General features: G+C 38.2%; 1 protein-coding gene and 1 pseudogene across 1 annotated transcript in view; both read left to right on the top strand.

Moving 5' to 3' along the window:
• Positions 1-535: 535 nt before the first annotated feature.
• The window catches only part of LOC118801193 (ribonuclease inhibitor-like), a 95,676-nt gene continuing 76,275 nt past the window's right edge, over positions 536-19,936 (top strand). Inside the window, exons 1-4 of the mRNA XM_036561367.1 lie at positions 536-564; positions 1,405-1,581; positions 5,872-6,045; positions 12,252-12,425. Coding sequence (XP_036417260.1) covers positions 536-564; positions 1,405-1,581; positions 5,872-6,045; positions 12,252-12,425 — 554 coding nt within the window. The remainder of the gene's footprint in view (positions 565-1,404; positions 1,582-5,871; positions 6,046-12,251; positions 12,426-19,936) is intronic.
• On the top strand, positions 6,061-6,179 carry LOC118801196 (annotated as a pseudogene).

Consider the following 19,936-nt stretch of genomic DNA (forward strand, 5'->3'; position numbering starts at 1 on the left):
CAGTTCTTCAGCCTAGTGGCATACACTGAGCAGCCTGACCCAAAGATACAACTCTGTCAGAGTGCTGAGATGCTGCGTCTTTGCTGCTGCAAAGGTGCAGAAGACAGAGCAGTTCTATATTTGCTTTTCAGAGCTAAGATAGGCTCTCCACTCTCCAAGCAATGCCTCTCATACTGGTTGGTGGAGGCAACTGAGAGGGCTTATGCAGGACCAAACCAGCCATTGCCTGCACCTGCTGTTGGACACTCCATCAGAGAGATCCCCACATCCCGGGCTGTCCTCAAAGAGTCCCTGTTGTTTATATGTGTGCAGTAGCCACATTATCTACTCCCTACATTTTCTGAGATTTACTGAGAGATTATAGACTACTGCAATATTACACAGTTCTAAAGGATCTTCTACAATAAGTGATCAGAATAAATGTTGCTATTTGAAACAAATTTTATGTTACAAATTGTAATGACAGGTATTTTGAAGGACAGTTTCATAAATGATCCATCTTTCCTTTAGAATTATTTTTTGTGTACATTATAATATGGTAACAGAGAAGGAGGTAACAGAGAGGTAATAGTTGATAAATAAGAGTTAATAAATTACTTGTAAATAATATGTATACATATTAATTATTTGCAAAAAACTTTAAAATTGAACAGCTTTGAACTCTAGGCTCTCACATTTAATATGTACATATACATGTATTACATTTTTTTATCTTAATCACTCCATCAGTGAAATATGCTTTTTGGAAGTCAGAAGTGAAGCAGCGTGATGGAGCATCAATGTGGTCTCTTTTGCTGAAGTCAGAAAAGGAGCAGTGTAATGGAGCAGGAATATGGGCTTTTTGGCTGAAGTCAGGAGAAGAGCAGCCTGGTGACTTAAGGGAAAAGCTGCAGGAAAGAGTGGAATCTCACTCTAGAGTTGTGTGAGCATTTTCATTTCATACTACAGTCCCATGCAAACATTTGAGCACCCCTTGAGCACCCTAGGTAAAAAGGAGTTAATGCAATATTTGCATAGTACAAACAAATGTGACACATTTTTAATGGATATTAGCAATTTCTTTACTCAATCTAAGGTATTAAAATTAATAAACAAATTTTTAAAAATGTAGCATATGCAAAAGTTTGGTCAACCTTTCAGTTGAACCATTACTATTTTAATTGATTAATTAGGCCTTAAATCAAGTCAGGTGTGGACAACTCCAGGGTGTAATAAATTAAGAGTCTTTAAGTTTACCGAGCTTACCTTTAACAAACATGTGCTCATGTAAGCAGACTGTTTCAACAGTGTGTGTTTGTGTGTGCGTGCGCATGTGTGAGTGAGAGAGAGAGAGAGAGAGAGAGAGAGAGAGAGATTGCAGCACTCATCTCTCTGTATCATGATGTATCATTATTTCTCTTCCAGGCTACGTAATCTTGATCTCACAGAAAAAAGCTGTTCAGTTCTGGCCTTAGCTCTCAGCTCAGAGAACACAACACTGACAGAACTGGACCTGAGTTACAATACACTGCTGCAGGATTCAGGTGTGAAGAAGCTCTGTGAGGGACTGAAGAGTCCACACTGTAAACTGGAGAAACTGAGGTAAGATCACTATGTCAGAACACACTCATACACTCTCTCTTTCTCTCTCTTTGTCACTCATTCACACATACATGCACACACAGATTCGAAGACAGAAACTAAAATAAGAAAACAAAATAAGGTCAGTAGGAAACACACACACACAGATGAAAGATAATGTATATATGTTAATGTTTATGAGCTTTTATGCATGTACTACATTATTTTACTCTCTCACACTTCAAAATCTGTTTCCACCAAGACACACACACACACACTAAACTTGCCTGTTATTATAACAGTAGATGGTTTGTTCTGTAATTCTATATGGGGCTAGCTAACAAACATTTCTATGATGGTAAAATACAGGAAACTAAAAGAGAAGAACAAATGTTGCAGCTGATCAGACAGACTTGGACAAAGCAGGCCTACCTTTATGCAAATAATTTGTAAATTAAATAAAATGTAATTCTGCCTCCTTGTTAGAGAGAAACAGCTCTGAAGTTAAGTCGGACAGCCAGACTCATCACACTAGTACAGACTGTGTGATGTGGCAGCTGAATACAGACACTCGCGGATGTATAAAACAACACGTTTTAATAAAATCAGGCAAATAAAGTTAAATGGCAGAGCAGAAAAAGAAGTCACAAAAACAGTCGATGAAGTTCAAAACACAGGTCAAGGCTAAGGTACGAAAGGGATCAGGCAAAAAGGCAAAGTCGAAAAATACAAAGTAGCAGTCAGGACACGGTAAACAGGCAATCGAAAACAAACACTCAGTAGGTCACAAAGATACAATACTTCACAATGATTCTGTCTAAAGCTCGGGCTTATAAAGTAGACTAACTAGTCATGTGAATAAGGACACAGGTGATACCAGTTAGTATTCCGGTGATTTAGAGCACTGATAGTTGCGCAAGCGGGAGTCAGAAGTCAAGTGAGCTCCCACTGTATTGTGGGCAATGGAGTCCGTGTCTGAGTCCAAGTCAGAGGGAAGTTGCTCCGTCATGTGATCTCCCAGAGGAGTCTGGGAGATGAAGTCTGTCTCTCTGCAAGAGCTCACTTAATACGTGACAGAGTGCTAGTATGTGACTGCTCTTTAATGTGTTTTTTAAAAACTGATTTAAAAACTTTGCTCATTTAAAATACAGAAATCACAGAAATCAGAAATCACCTTAAACATGGCTGCACATATTAGGGTGAGGGAAAAAATCAATACAACATATTATTGTGATATTTTGCATGGTATTATCGTATCGATATAAGGATGCATGGATGTCGATGCATGGATGCCAAGTCACATACCTGGGTTCCATTGTCTTGAGCATGTAACAAAAGCCTTCGTTTTCCTCAATGTTATATGGATGCAGTTGTTTTCACATGAAATAGATGATGTTGATGATATTTAATGAAATAAAGAACATTGTGTTCTCCAGGACAAAGAAGAAAAGAACCATCCAGATTGTTGCTACCAGCATAAAGTTTAAAATGCTATGTCCGTCATGGGGCAGTATTAGTGTGTAACGTGCACATCTGTAAAGGCACCATTAACGCTGAACGTTTTGGAGCAACATACGCTGCCTTTCTGATATCATCTTTTTCAGTAATCTCCATGCTTATTTCAACATCACAGAGTGCCTTATTTCCCCATTTTCTGTTCAAATGTTAAATCTAAAATTTATTTAACACGTCATCATCATCATCATGTCTGTTACAAATGTATCGTTGGACAGGACCAGGACCAATTAGGTAGAAGAACCAAGCATACAAATATCCAATGAACATCAGACATGACCCAAAAATGTCACATTGTTTTAAGATGAAAGACTTCTGGTCATCTTTTTTAAAAATTTGGAATAAAGTATTTGATCGAGATAATAATTAATACCTACTGCAGAAGAAAACTGTTTGAATCACCTCAACACCAACACAGCAGCAAGGCTCAATGACCTGATACTATTTTTAAAACTAAAACATTACAGACATGATATTGTTTCTTATGTGTGAGAAATTCAGTTAGACAATATGAGGATACAAGGGTCACCAATTTTATTCTTACAAGCAATAATTTCTCTCTTTTGTAGATGGTCTTTCCCATATTCTCACTTTATAGCAGTTTATTATGGACTTAGAATTATGAGGTTCTTTCTGCGTTCAGTGCAGTTTTCAGATATTGAGCATCAGAGAGTTCAGTTTAAAATAGCAGAACTCTTATGTAGTACAATTAACTTCCATATCCTTAGTCATCACTTTGAGATGTGTCTAAAATCCCAGCATACGCTTCCATGTCAATGGTGTGTTCACACATATATAAGTCACCCATGCATTGATGCATCCCCATGCCATGAGAAGCTTTTGCACCTTTCACTTATAAAGGCCTGGATGGTCCCTTTTGTCTTTGGCCCAGAAAACTTTTTTTTTTCCCAAAAGAAGCTGAAACATTCACTCTGACCACAGCACACATTTCCACTGTCTTTCGGACCACCTGAGATGCGCTTGGGCCCAGAGAATTAGGCAGCATTTGTGCATTGAACTGATATATGATTTTCTGCTTGTGTAATACAGTTTCAATTGCAGAAAACTGAAGTACTTCCGAGCCCATGTGGCTATATTTAAAACAGCAGTATCCCAGTTTCTCATGCAATGCTGCTTGAAGTCTCAAAGGTCATGCACATTCAACAGTGGTTTCTGGCTGGGCCCTTCACGGGCTGAGACTTCTTTGGATTTCCTGAATCTTTTGACAATAATATGTGTGCTATCTGTTGAAAGATCTAAATCCATTGCAATCTTGCACTGAGAAATGTTCTTGAACTCTTTTTTCAACTCTCTCACAAAGTTTGGCACATAGTGGAGAACTACCACCCATCTTTGCTTGCAAAGGCTGAGCCTTTGTTGGATGCTCATTTTATACTCAATTGTGATACACTCAGCTGTTACCAATTCACCTGCTGCTTGTGGAATGTTTTAAAAAGGTCTAACTGTTTACTCTTATTGTACCCCATCCCAACGTTTTGTGAGTGTGTTGCAGGCAATTTCTGAACTTATCAAAAAATTAATATAGAATATAGAGCTGTTAAAAAGAGTTAGTTAGTGGTAACCAGCAGTGCAGCCCCCAGTTAGTCCTTAACAGGCCTCATGCACCACTGGTCCACCAAAAATGATGCTCAAATGTTATTTTAGTTTCATTACTAAAGTTTTATCAGTAAAGAAAAAATAAGAACACAAATAAAAGGATGTTAACCTAAATGAAATTCCATTCAACATCAACTAATCAAAATCTCAGTTCAACATTTTATTATGTTAAGTTTTGTTTCTAGGTTAGTTCTATTTTTTTCTGTTTTGTTCCATCATGGACTTTTCTGTTCTACAAACCTCTGCTGCTGAGTTTCTGGACTCCAATGAGCCACACACAAGAGACAGTAGCCTTGTTCAAGAACAAATGTGCCTTTCCTTGGTGGTTGGTGAAATGCTGGTAGCTGCTTGCAGTTGGGGGAGGAGCTGAGAAGAGAGCTGTCAAGCTGGACAGGTTTAATGCTCACATGCCATGTGAACCAGGAGCTCTTGTGGAGTTCACATATCAAATATAACTTATTTTTGAAGAATACAGTTTTGAATTGCATACATAAAAATAACAAATATAAACACTATACATTTAAATATGCTATGTGCCATATTCAGTACAGTTTGTGGACACATGGTTGTAGGTGGAACCCTGATGATTCGTCTGAGAGAGTGAAGCTGCAGGTGAGAAACTGAAAGTTTAAGAGGAAAGTTTGGCCCACCCACGAATTTGTCATGCTCATCCAAAATGCTAGTCCTGGTATCCATAGCTGGATGCCATGCTATCAAATTCTCACCTGGTTGCACTTGATAGACATGGATTTCAAAGCTGACAGCTACACAGTGAAAAAGGGTAAGAATAGCCTGCTTTTAGCACTGCTTACTGTTTATCTTGTAAGTAAGACAGAACAACGTACAGTCATATACACTGCTGCTGTGTGGAGTCATGCACATTGCTCTTGCTCATGATCATGTTAAGTTTACTGACCAAGTTGTTTATTTCCCTTTCCATTTTCTGTTTGGCATGCGTTTGATGATTTTTTTCTCCACTCCTCCCTGTTGCTATGAATACTAGTCCACCCCCACTGATTCTAAATGTTATATGTTGTATTGTGATATAAACTGAGTCTGTTCTACAGTTGTGTAAGAGTAAAAAAAGAGTTTCTCTCTTTCTTTGTATTGTGTGTGTGTGTGTGTGTGTGTATTGAACTGTAAGTGATTTTAAGTAAGTAATTGTTCTTCTCTCTACAGGCTGAGGAGCTGCAGTATTAAAGGTAGAGGCAGTGCTGCTCTGTTTAGCACTCTGAAATCAAACCCATCATGCCTGACAGAGCTGGATCTGAGTGGCAATAAGCTTGGAGATTCAGGAGTGAAGGAGCTCCCTGATCTACTGAAGGACCCACAATGTAAACTGCAGATACTACAGTGAGTTACTGACTGAACGCTTCTCGGCCTTTTGGCTAAGATCAAGTGTAGTATCTGTTCTTATCAGTTTAATATCTGATACGTCCTCTATATAAGAACTACATATTAATTTGATTTTTAGAACATAAATTTCCCCACTGTGGGACTAATAAGGGTCACTTAATAATAATAATAATAATAAAATGATGAGTTTGGAATAGCACACTGTTTACTTAAACACACATGTGAAGTGAAGACTGTTGTGCCCTTTGCCCATTGAAGATTTATTTATTTATTTATTTATTTGTTTATTTATTAGTTTGTTTGTTGCTGTCTGATCTTCTGAAGAATCAAGATAACCTTCAGATGTAACCTTCAGATACTACAGTGAGTCACTGTTGCTGTTACAGTGAGTCACCCACGTGCAGTGGGCCCACTGACGCTTTTCATTATTGATTTTGCCTGAGGCCTTTATCAAGAGTAGATAGTAATGTTTAAGACTTTTGTGCTAAAATGAGTTCCATAAAAGGTCAGTGAATTCTTAGCCCTCACTTATTAGTTGTTGTTATCCACCATTACTTCAGTCAAGTTCAGTTAGCATCACATCTGTTTCCTGCAGATATAATTTGAAATTGAAGCTTTGGTTTAGTAGCCTGACACACTGAGGGATGAAGTTTTTTCTCATTTTCAAAGACTCAGTTCCCTGAGTGCTGTTAAAAGAAGAGGTTATGCAGCACAGTTGTAAACATGCTTCTGTCCCAACTTTTTGAAACGTTTTGCTGACATCAATTTCAAAATGGGCAGATTTTTCAGAAAAACAACATTTAAAATAAATAACATTACATTTTGTTTTTATTTAGATTTTGCACAGCGTTCCAACATTTGGAAACAGGGTTGTAAGTTAATTAATCCAGGTGGAGACTAGTAGAGCAGCAGGGTCCGGAGAATTTTTTTTTTCCTTAGTTTTGCCTTTATGTTTTTTGAAGTGATTAAACGTCATTTGTGCCTTCTTATACAGAGGTGTCCAATCTTATTTGCAGGGCTGGTGTGGCTGCATGTTTTCATTCCAAATAAGCAGGAGTGCACCTACAACTACAACCCCAATTCAAAAAAAGTTGTGACACTGTGTAAAATGTAAATAAATGTAAATAAAAACAGAATGCAATAATTTGCAAATCATTAAAAATGTGAACTCATTTATGACTTGATGGCAGGCATGCATCTCAAAAAAGTTGGGACAGGGGCAACAAAAGGCTGGAAAAGTAAGTGGCACTAATAAACAGCTGGAGGAGCAATTTGCAACAAACATGACTGGGTATAAAAGAGCATTTTAGAGAGGCAGAGTCTCTCAAAGGCAATGATGGCCAGAGGTTCACCAATCTGCGAAAAACTGCATCTAAAAATTATGGAATAAAATGCTTAATGTAAAATTGCAAGGACCTTGGATATCCCACTATGTACAGTACATAATATCAGAAGATTCAGAGAATCTGGAGAAATCCCTGTACGCAAGGGACAAGGTCAGCAGTCAATATTGAATGCTCTTGATCTTCAGGCCCTGAGGCAGCACTGCATTAAAAACAGGCCTGATTCTGTACTGGAAATCACAGCATGGGCTCAGGAACACTTACAGAAATCATTGTGCTATCAATTCATTGTCAGTTTACTGTGCAATCCACAAATGCAAGTTAAAGCGGTATCATGCACGGTCTAGAACTCCTTCCGTCTTCTCTGGGCCAAAGCTCATTTAAAATGGACTGAGGAAAAATGGAAAACCGTTCTGTGGTCAGATGAACCAAAATTTTAAATTCTTTTTGGAAACCGTGTACTGCAGACTCAAGAGCAGAGGGACTATCCAGCTCATTATCAGTGCACAGTTCAAAAGCCTGCATCTCTGATGGAATGGGGCTGCATTATTGTCTATGGCGTGGGCAGCTTACACATCTGGAAAGGCACTATTAATGCTGAACAGTATATAGAGGTTTCAGAACAACATATGCTCCCATTCAGACAATGTATCTTTCAGGGAAGGCCTTGCATATTTCAGCAAGACAATGTTAAACCACATACTGCATCCATCGCAACAGCATGGCTTCACAGAGAAGAGTCCGGGTGCTGAACTGGCCGCCTTCAGTCCAGAACTTTCACCATTAGAAAACATTTGGCGCATCATGAAATGAAAAATCCATCAAAGAAGACCCAGAACTGTTGAGCAGCTATAATCCTACATCAGACAAGAATGGGACAACATTCATCTTCCAAAAATACAGCAATTGGTCTCCTCACTTCCCAGACGTTTACAGACTGTTAAAAGAGGAGGGGATGCTACACAATGGTAGACACGGCCCTGTCCCAACTTTTTTTGAGATGTGTTGCTGCCATCAAATTCTAAATGACAATGTTTTTCATGAAATGGTAAAATGTTTCTCTTTCAACATCTTCCATGTTATCTTGTGAAATAAAATATGGGTCTATAAGTTTTGCAAATCGTTGCATTCTGTGTTTATTTACATTTACATCTTATACAGCGTCCCAACTTTTTTGGATTTGGGGTTGTACTTGTTTACTCAGTTGGTTTCAGCCTTCAAACAGCTGGTCGGGTGAGCTTCTTGAAGCCACTCCAACTCTATACAGATAAGACTGGACTGTTCTAATGCACTCTGAAGATCCTGCTGTGCATTTGTACCCAACACCGATGTGTTGTTCTAATGTGGTGAGAATCAAGACTCGGTCATCAGAATTATTTATTATTCCAGTTAAGTAATTCGATATAAACACTTTTTTACTTTATTTTACAAATTTTACGAAATATTTTTTTTGCCAATGTTAAGGTCAATATTTTGATAGGAACATTTTGGTATTGCAGGCTTACTGACAGTATCTTGAAATAATTATATAAATACTCTTTGATGAATGCCTAATCTAATTATGTAATACAGTGTTTTTTTGTTCTTTTTTGCTCTAGTTGAATATTAGGTCTTTCTTTAGTTAAGCAGGTTAAACTGTAATTGGCATTTAATGTATTTTTCATAAGCCCTTTTTATGGAAAGACTGTCCACATCCAGGGCTGAGCCAATCAGATGTATCATAAGGCCCACCCCATTTTCCCTATCCCTCCATTCACTGCTAGAGGGATCATTGCTAGCTGTTTTTCTGCCCTTCAGCAGCATGTGTTTTGGACTTTTTGGGCTTTCTACCTATCTCCAGAGCCATAAATACACTTAAAATTCAATAAATCTGTGTGATTTCCCAAGACACTGGTGCTTTCCTGCATTTTCTCATTACATTCATAGGCAATTAATAAAATGAATTTGAAAGTTTTGCACCACCATAAACCTTATTTTAACTCTAAAGCAGTATTGGAAATCCTGAAATGTAACAAAGTTTTAAAGAGTGAAGCGCAGGTGTTCTCTGTCCCCACTTGCAGCAATGCACGGCCAGAGCTCATCCATTTTGTAAGCTTGCTAAAGAAAAGAAAGAAAAGGTAGCTTTTGTTGGAAAAGCATGAGTTGCAACATTTGGACATGCCGCCATCTTGTCAGCCTAACTAAAAGAGAGAGTCAGAAGTTAACAAAGACATGGCCATTGTCAACAAAACTAAGTGAGTGTGTGAGAGTGGAGACAACAGTACCGACATTCTCAGTTGACAATGTCAATGAACCTCCACATCTGCGCCTTTTTATCTAACTGCAAAAGCTAATTACCAAAGGCTCTGTTATTCTTAATTGTTTCACCCTTCACATTATTAAAGTAAACAGTAATGTGATTTTCTTCTGTGGAACAAGTAAGGACACCCCTCCATATATCACTACTTCAAACATGCCAAATTGAAATCGGATGCGCCCGATCAGGTGCTAAAGATTGGAACATTAAGGTTCCACCAAGATATTCTCTCTTATTTAAACCTCAGATATTTGTTCTGGTTTGCTCTTTGTTATTGGAGTTTAGGGTATCGTCCTGCCTAAGTCAAAATAGCTCTCTGAGGTCTTCAAAAAGATGCAGATGCCCATGAGTCAGGGAGTGAGTTTAAGAAGATATCCACAGTATTGGAAATAAACCTTTCTATTGTCTGGAAGATCATCTACATGTTTTAAATCTTTTCCACTAGGCCAGGCCAGCTTGCCCGAGGAAATTTAACCTGAGAGCAGACCGTAACATGCATTTAAACATTTTAATTACAAGCCTGCACACATTTGGCCTACATGCTAAGTGCACCAGGAGGAAGCCTCTGCTGTCTAATGCAGTGCAATGCACTGTGGCAGATATCCAGCTGCCCTGCAGACAAAGCACATTTCATAGCATACATATTAGTATTGAAGTTCATCAATATATCTATTTAAAAAATTATTACATAATTATTATTGTACTGTCGCCTCACAGCAAGAATGGCCTGGGTTCGATTCCCGGCCGGGCAACCAGGGTCATTTCTGTGTGGAGTTTGCATGTTCTCCCTGTGTCTGCGTGGGTTTCCTCCGGGTACTCCGGTTTCCACAGTCCAAAGACATGCAGTCAGGCCAATTGGACATGCTAGATTGCCCCTAGGTGTGAGTGAGTGTGTGAATGTGTATGTCTGTCTGTCTGCCCTGCGATGGACTGGCGACCTGTCCAGGGTGTATCCTGCCTTCCGCCCAATGACAGCTGGGATAGGCTCCAGCACCCCACTGCGACCCAGAAGGATAAGTGGTTTAGATGATGGATGGATGGATAATTATTATTGTAATGGCTGATATGATATATATGAGGGCATACATCACAAAATGTCTGGCATGTGAGCGCAGTCAATTCTTATTTTATAATTCTACACTTATTAGTTTTTGTGCCATTTGCTTTAGGTCCCTGAGAAAGCCTATGTCACTCAGTGGTGTACAGCCAGCATAGTTATTTGATATGCTGCAGTGTTATGAGCCGAGCAGAACTCTCAGATCATTAGGAACTGGTCAGTTAGTCCTGCCAAAGGTGAAGACTAAACATGGAGAAGAAGCAGCTGCTCTTCAATGGAACCAGTTGACAGAGAGCATTAGAAGAGCCCCGACACAGGACACTTCAAAAAAGTGTTAAATCCAGGCTGAAAATATACCTGTTTGAGCAGCTTTAAGTGCCGTTTAACACACCATTAGCTTTTCCAGCCCTTCTCTTCTGTAACGACACTTTATTCTAACAATTATCTCAATAGCATTCATGAGCAGAAAGTATGAAACACCTTGGACAGGTTGGCAGTCCATCATAGACTCTTTTATTACAAAAGCTAAAATGGGATGTATCAAAACAAACGTTTACTTCAATGCATGAATGACTTCAAAGACTCAACAAAGGTAAGACATAAATGGTATATAAACATCTTTCATGCCTGCCATAGCAATATGATAATTAGGTTTAGGTTTTTAATTTTGCTGTGTTTATCTTCATCTCTGTACATCTCAGCTGTCTGATATTATCTTAATAACTATGTTATCTTCACTGGGCAGAACCTGTGAGGAGCAAACGCATGTTTTATAGAGAAAGGTGCTGTTGGTTACTGAAGTATTGTTTGTGAATCCAGTGTTCTGTTTGATGCCACTCTAGTTGATGCCCTCTATGCACTCTAGTTTTGTATTAGAGCAAAAGTGTTGGGAAATAAGTATATGGATGACTACATTGCTGTTACTAATTAGTTATAGTTTGATATTATGATGTTGTGGTACATGGCATGCTTGGAAATTGTATATACCAAGTTGGCCTCTATACTCCAATTTCATTAAGTACACTAGGTTTCTACATTCTTTGTCCATTTTATTAGCTCAGCAAACTCTGCAGCAACAGATGAACTGTTGTCTCTCACTTTACATCTACAAGGTGAACCAACAAGGCAGGAGTGTCTAATAGAGTGAACAATGAGTGGACACGGTGTTTTAAAACTGTAGAGAAACAGTTGGATTAAGTCTGATCTACTCGCACCAGCGGAACACACACCACCACCACATCAGTGTCACTGCAGTGCTGAGAATGATCCACCACCCAAATAATACCTGATATATGGTGGTCGTGTTGGGGTCCTGACCATTGAAAAGGATTAAAGGGGGCTAACAAAGTATACAGAAAAACAAATGGACTGAAGGCTGCAATTACAAAACTACAAAGTGAACTCTTATGAGGTCTAATCTATTACTCCATTAATCTATTATTCTTGTTTGTGGATTGTGTGTGTGTTCAGCTGTAAGTGTGAGGAGTTTTTCTTCTTCTCTCTGCAGGCTTGCTGTCTGCAGGATTACAGATGAAGGCTGTGCTGCTCTGATTAAAGCTCTGACATCAAATCCATATCACCTGAAAGAACTGAATCTGAGCCGCAATAAACCAGGAGATTCAGCGGTGAAGGAACTCTCTGAACTACTGAAGGATTCACAGTGTAAACTGGAGAAACTACAGTGAGTTACTCACTTACTATCTTTTACGTACTACTTTTCATATTACTTAAACTTAATATTTGCTTCAAATATTGTTTGTTTTATGTGTGCTTTAAATCTTTTGTATATAAGCCTGTCTGCTCATTTATTTTTAGATGCATTTATGGGGAAACAAATATTTAGACACTTTGTTTTTCTTTAATGAAGTTCAAGTGTATATGTGCATTGGGCCAGATTCATAAAACATGGCAGGAACTAGCTACTTTCTCAAGGCATGATTGTCGAGGTGAGGAGGCTTGCGTGCATCAGAGAAGCAGACAGTTATGCTGCCTGGAGTTATAACTCCTTTTAAGGATCTGTGTGTGGTTAGATTAAAGCCATCGGGAAGTCTAGTTGCTGAAGTTGACAACCAAGAAAAGCCTTGGAAACGGGAATGAAGCAGAAGATTGGCTAATCAGCTTCTATGAGTGCAGTGATTTTCATTACTATTACATTTTTCAAGCAACCAAAGCAACACTTGCACACCAGGACATTATAAGATAGCGTTCCTCAAAACCATAGGCTAGCCATCAGACTTTCAAAATGTAACCTGGAAAACATACCATCTGTCTTCAAAGAAAATATCAGTAGTCAATTTCAAATGTTGGACATAATTGTTAGCTCTCAAACTGCTGACAGAGCTTATTAGGCAGCATGAACATGTGAGATTTTTGGTTGGGAGGACCGTGCAAAAAATAACACTGTATGTAGATGATATCTTATTGTTCTTGTTGTCCTGTGAAATATCGGTGCCTAAGTAGGTCAATAATTGATAAATTTACTTTGTCAGGCTATATGATCAATTTTAGTACATCTGAAATTATTCCATTAAGCAACTTTAACATGGAATCATTATTTCCCTGTAAATACTCTAAAAGAGAGGTTTGTTTACTTAAGGGGTGAAAATTGCAACAAAACCAACTTTGGAAACATTTTGGAAAAGGGACCTAGAAGGCTTTCACAACCATCCCCTCTTGTTTTTGGGTAGAATAAGGTTAATTTATATGAATATTCTGCCCTGGCTATCATAACCCCTTTAGATGCTACATCTGCGGCTATCTAAATAGAGCGAACTCTATACAGGATGATATGGTATTGCAAAAAACATACACAGAAATGTAAGACTTTGCAGACATTGTCTGATGCGGTGGTCTTGCTATGCAAATAATACAGTCCATAACGGGCCTGCCATGCTAGGTTTATTTGGGAATGGTTTCACAATTATTCTGACCTATGGAACTCTGTGGGCTCCTGGGCCTGTTCTCCATTTTCAGTGTGAAATCTTATGTCTTATGTTATATTAGAGGAACCACTATACTTTACAATTCTATTAAAGTGTGGTGGCAGATTACAAGATATCTTAAGAAAAACATGGCTACACTTTTGTTGACTCCCATATGTAGAAATACAAAAATTTTCCCCTGGTGTAACCTGTACACTTTTCAGTGAATGGCATTCTAAGGGAATATGTGTGATGGGGGACTTATTTCAAGACAACACTGCAATGTCATTCCAGCAGCTGCAGCAAACAATTGACATTTCAAAGCAAGATGACTATAGTTTTTTGAAAATTTGTCATTAATGCAAAATTAGTCATCATTGGACACCCCCACATATAGTAAGACAGACTTTTTTTATGAACACAGAATGTAGCACACTCTATATCAAAATTGTATTTATTTATACTTTCTCAAGGTACACAGTATCAAAGCTTGGATTGTGTGATTTGCATATGGTAGGGACGATAGAGTTCACGAGAAGTACTGTAACCAATTAAGGCAAACACAAACCATTATACAGATTACATATAACACCAGTGATGCTGAATTTATCGTAATACTTCACCTCTCTGTACGAAGTGCCACACGTGCTTGGGGATGTATTATCTTTATTTCTGGGAATGTGAACTAATTTCAAGATTTGGGAAATATATAACTCAGGTAATTGAAAGAATTCTTAATGGACCCCAGCCATGTGTAATTGGCTGTCCACAACAGTGGTGCTGAAATGTGCTTTATGCTTCACCTTTAGTACCACGAACATGACTCATAACTCCTGAGCTGTCTTTGTGTGATGTTTATCAGTTGGTTTTTAATTTGTGACAATTTAAATCAGACTTTATTTTCCTGAACTACAAAGATGGTAAACAAACTGTCAAGATTGTTTGAAATGGCCAGAAAATATCATGTGCATTGATCAATTAATACACACATGGTTCTAATTAGCCATAAAGGATGTTTGCAAAACGTATTGCAATTTTAAGAGATTTTGGTGACTTTTTATTTAGATCAGCATAGAGGATTGTGTCAGAAGTAGGGACAGTTGTTTCCATGTGGGCAGCACCAGGGGTGGGTTTAAGTGGTCTTAAGCCCTGAATGTCCACTAAGCCTTGCACTGCCCCTCATTAAAAATACATTGCTTATTTATTATACCAATTGTATATTTATTTATATATTACAAGTCATTTATTACAACTTTTAAAATGATATATGCAAAAACGTATTTGAATTTTCTCATTACATCTTAAATTAAGTCACATTAACTGCTGGACCATTTAAGGTGAAATGGGAAATATAAACAAGAAGTTGGCAAACAGGAAGTCAGCTTAAGCCTAAAACATTGCCTTCAAACATAAACTATATCCACTCAGGTGCAGCCAACAAGTGAGCAGTTCCCGGGCTTAGCTTTTAGCTTCGACATAATACTAGAAGGTCTGGTGCTTGTGAGAAAAACAATTGTGCACCCTTGCAAAGGTAGTTTTCAAACTGTGGGTGGAGATACTTGATGGAGGGCCCTATAATTCTACACAACATTATTTAAAGGATGTCCGGATATCTGTATTTCCAAATAAGTTCAAAAAGTCATTGAAATGTTCATGTACGTTTTGATGAACACTACACATTTAGACATACTAAGCACATTATAGGATACTACTTTTGTGTACTATAGTGTGAAAATGTGCTTTTTTACGCACTCCAAAAGGTCCCTCTTTTCATTACTTCATTTTGAATGTTGAGTGTGTTTTAAGTGACAGCATTATTGTTTCTCTCCCAGCCTGATTGGCTGTAATCTCACAGAGGAAAGCTGTAAAGCTCTGGCCTCAACTCTCAGCTCAGTGAACTCAACACTAACAGAACTGGACCTCAGTAAGAATAAACTGCAGGATGGGGGGGTAAAGGAGCTTTTTAAGGGACTGACGAGTCCAAACTGTAAACTGGAGATACTGAGGTGAGAACATCACTTTCGCACTGTGGATGTACTGTATATCACACACAGTCACTTTTCCATCATAATGATAGAGATCATTCTCAAAAGCACACAAACACACACACATACAATCAGCTGAAAGAATAAAGTGAATTACAAACTACACAAAGCAGGGCAATCTTTACAATATCATACCTCTTTCTTACACTCTTTCATTTTTAGTCATATTCAATTCCACCTACTAGTTAGGACTCTCCCATTCACACAATACCACCAACACCCCATAAAATGCAGGGGATGCAAATACTTAAGTGAATGTACTTGTTGCTTTTTTTGAAGATTTGCATATTTCAAATGAAATACTACTTATCATCATTAACAACAACTAAATATCTTTTAGTTTCTAATCCAGTGTTCACATGGTGTTGTAAATACTGTTGTTCTGTGAAATCCATCCAGTTTATTTGATGACAGCAAAAGTTATGGTTAGGGTTTCCAAGACAACAGCATGGTAGTCACTCAGCAGCCTTCCCTGGTCCCATAAATGATGCTATTTTGAAGTTTTTTTTTTTTTCTGATGCAAGTACATAGAAACCATAAGAAGCTAACCTCAGTTTTGTTTAAGATGGTACTAATCTATTCTGAATATCTTTTATGGAATGCTGTAGTTTACCTACAATGCTTTACTTGGCATTAACTATTACTGTAAATAAATGACTAACCACAACATCAAGTTAACATCCTGTGGCTATTGCATGCAATAATGCTTAATATAAAACCAGAGAAAAAACAATCACATCAATGAGTTCTCTATGCTTCACTAACCACACAGTCAAATCCAAACATACAGTGGGGCAAAAAAGTATTTAGTCAGCCACTGATTGTGCAAGTTCTCCTACTTAGAAAGATGAGAGAGGTCTGTAATTTTCATCATAGGGACACTTCAACTATGAGAGACAAAATGAGAAAAGAAAAATCTAGGAAATCACTTTGTAGGATTTTTAAAGAATTTATTTGTAAATTATGGTGGAAAATAAGTATTTGGTCACCCACAAACAAGCAAGATTTCTGGGTCTCACAGACCTGTAACTTCTTCTTTAAGAAGCTCTTCTGTCCTCCACTCGTTACCTGTATTAATGGCACCTGTTTGACCTTGTTATCTGTATAAAAGACACCTGTCAACAGCCTCAAACAGTCAGATTCCAAATTCAACCATGGCCAAGACCAAAGAGCTGTTGAAGGACACCAGGAAGAAAATTGTAGACCTGCACCAGGCTGGGAAGAGTGAATCTACAATAGGCAAGCAGGTTGGTGTGAATAAATCAACTGTGGGAGCAATTGTAAGAGAATGGAAGACATACAAGACCATTGATGATCTCCCTCGATCTGGGGCCCCATGCAAGATCTCATTCCGTGGGGTCAAAATGATAATGAAAACGGTGAGCAAAAATCCCAGAACTACACGGAGGGACCTGATGAATGACCTGCAGAGAGCTGGGACCAAAGTAACAAAGGCTACCATCAGTAACACACTATGCCGAGAGGGACTCAAATCCTGCAGTGCCAGGCGTGTCCCCCTGCTTAAGCCAGTACATTTCCAGGCCTGTCTGAAGTTTGCCAGAGAGCATATGGATGATCCAGAAGAGGATTGGGAAAATATCATGTGGTCAGATGAAACCAAAATAGAACTTTTTGGTAAAAACTCAACTCGTCGTGTTTGGAGGGAGAAGAATGCTGAGTTGCATCCCAAGAACACCATACCTACTGTGAAGCATGGGGGTGGAAACATCATGCTTTGGGGCTGTTTTTCTGCAAAGGGGACAGGACGACTGATCTGTGTTAAGGGAAGAATGAACGGGGCCATGTATCGTGAGATTTTAAGCCAAAACCTCTTTCCATCAGTGAGAGCATTGAAGATGAAACGTGGCTGGGTCTTCCAGCATGACAGTGATCCCAAACACACAGCTTTTACCACTACTGACCATAGAAAATCTCACTGTCAATGGTATAAAAATGGGTTTGTAGTTCATTCATAAAGAGAAAAAAATGTCTTCATTCAGTTAGCATTATCCATGTTTCTAACAGCTACTAAAGGTATTACAATGTATTATTATCCATTATTCATTTTACGTTTAGTGATTTACACAAAAACCTCTATTCTCTTTCTTCTTGTGCTGTTTACATTGTCAAATGACATTTGACATTGTTAAATGACATCCCTCGCACACAATCACCTGTTCAGCTGCAGTAGGATCATAGGATAGTGAGCTGCGGTTATATACATCATAATTTTTCATGAAGAAGTGTGCCATCCAGGGATTTTCCATGTACTATTTGATGAACGCTAAATACTCAGACACACTAAACTCATTATAAAATACTACGTTTGCATACTATGTAGTGTGGAGGTGTACTATTTCAGACACAGTCTTAGTCAAAAAAAAAAAAAAAACACAAAATCTGTTTTCACATTTTAATTCTCTCTCTTCCAACTGGTTAATTTTGAATGTTGAGTGAGTGTGAGATGACAGTGTTATTGTTTCTCTCCCAGGCTGATTGAGTGTAATCTCACAGAGGAAAGCTATGCAGATCTGGCCTCATCTCTCAGGTTAGAGAACTCAACACTGACAGAACTGGACCTCAGTACAAATAAGCTGCAAGATGTAGAAGTGAAGGAGCTCTCTGAGGGACTGAAGAGTCCAAACTGTAAACTGAAGACACTGAGGTGAGATAATCACTTCCTACCTGGGATGCACCTGGTGCTGTAGCTAAATGCAGGTTCTACCATTGCTGTCTATCAGAGAAATCATTTCTAATCCAGTTGGTAGCTCTGTGGTCAAATCCAATATTCTGTAGACTTTTTGAAAAGTATGAAATGATCAACTGTTTAAAGGCTTTAGAAAGATCAATAAAAATGACTGCTGGATGTTCCTTTTCACTGAAAAGATTGCCTACGATTATGGTAGCAGCAGAAATTGTGCTATGCTTTTCTCTAAAACCAGACTGGTAGTCAGACAAAACTGAATTTCCATGGAGAAATGTCTGAAGTTGATCATTCAATAAGCATTCTAAGATTTTGTCTGAGCATGACAATTTTGAGATGGATTTATATTTACTGAGATCTGATCTGTGGAATAGAATTACATGAGCTGTTTTCTAGATATGGAAATTCTGCATGATAAAAATATTATATGTAATGTGTTTTAATATGACCAGGTGACAAGCTTCAGAAAAAAAGAGGTAGAAACTCTCTCATGTTCTTTTTTTTAATGTTGATATTGTTAAGGGCTTTGGCTACCAAGCAAGAAGAGAAAGGGTGAATTGTAAAGAGACCATGTCATAGAGCAGGGGGTGTATCTATTTCATTGAGGGGCTGTTTTGTATCAGTATTATCAAATAAACATCCAGCAGCTAAAAAAAGAGAGAGTAGAGAGTAGGCATAATTTCTTTTTTGAGCAAATTCATTGTCTTCTAGAATTTAAAGTAGTTTAAAGCTGAATTTGTGAATGACTGAAGGTAAAATTCTGCTTTACGTTTTACTGTTGTAGAAAGAAAATTTATTCCTTAGCTGCCTGAAGGCAATTGGTCTTTGTCACCATTTCTTCTTGTGAAGGCCCATGACTTATCTGTAGTGAGCAAGCTATTAATGTTATTTAAACTGCCTCAGCTTATTAAAACTGCTGAGCATAGAAAATCTCACTCTGTATTTACCTCAGCTTGGCAGCATTGTTAAGGGTATAAAAATAGATTTGTGGTTTAGAGAGATAAAATGCCTTAACTGGGTGTGCTAGACTTCAAACAGATCTTCATTTCCAGGAGAATCATGGGATAGTGAGCTGTGGTCACATACGTAATAATTTTTACAATGAAGTACATCATTTAAGAAACTTTAATGTGCTGTTCGATGTACTACATATTCAGATACACTAAGCACATTATGGTGTACTGCTTTCAATATGTTTTCACATTTTAAAGCTCCCTCATTACTTCATTTTAAATGTTGAATGTGTGTGTGTGTGGGATGACAGTGTTATTGTTTCTCTTCCAGGCTGATTAACTGTGATCTCACAGAGGGAGGCTGTGCAGATCTGACCTCAGCTCTCAGCTCAGAGAGATCAACGCTGAGAGAATTGGACCTGAGTAACAATAAACTGCAGGATGAAGTGGTGAAGAAGCTCTCTGAGGGGCTCCAACATGAAAAGTTTAAACTGGAGAAACTGAGGTGAGATCATTTACATTTACATCATTTAGCAGACGCTCTTATCCAGAGCGACTTACAAAAAGTG

The sequence above is a fragment of the Colossoma macropomum genome, unplaced genomic scaffold (genome assembly GCF_904425465.1).
Source record: "Colossoma macropomum unplaced genomic scaffold, Colossoma_macropomum, whole genome shotgun sequence".
Lineage (NCBI taxonomy): Eukaryota > Metazoa > Chordata > Actinopteri > Characiformes > Serrasalmidae > Colossoma > Colossoma macropomum.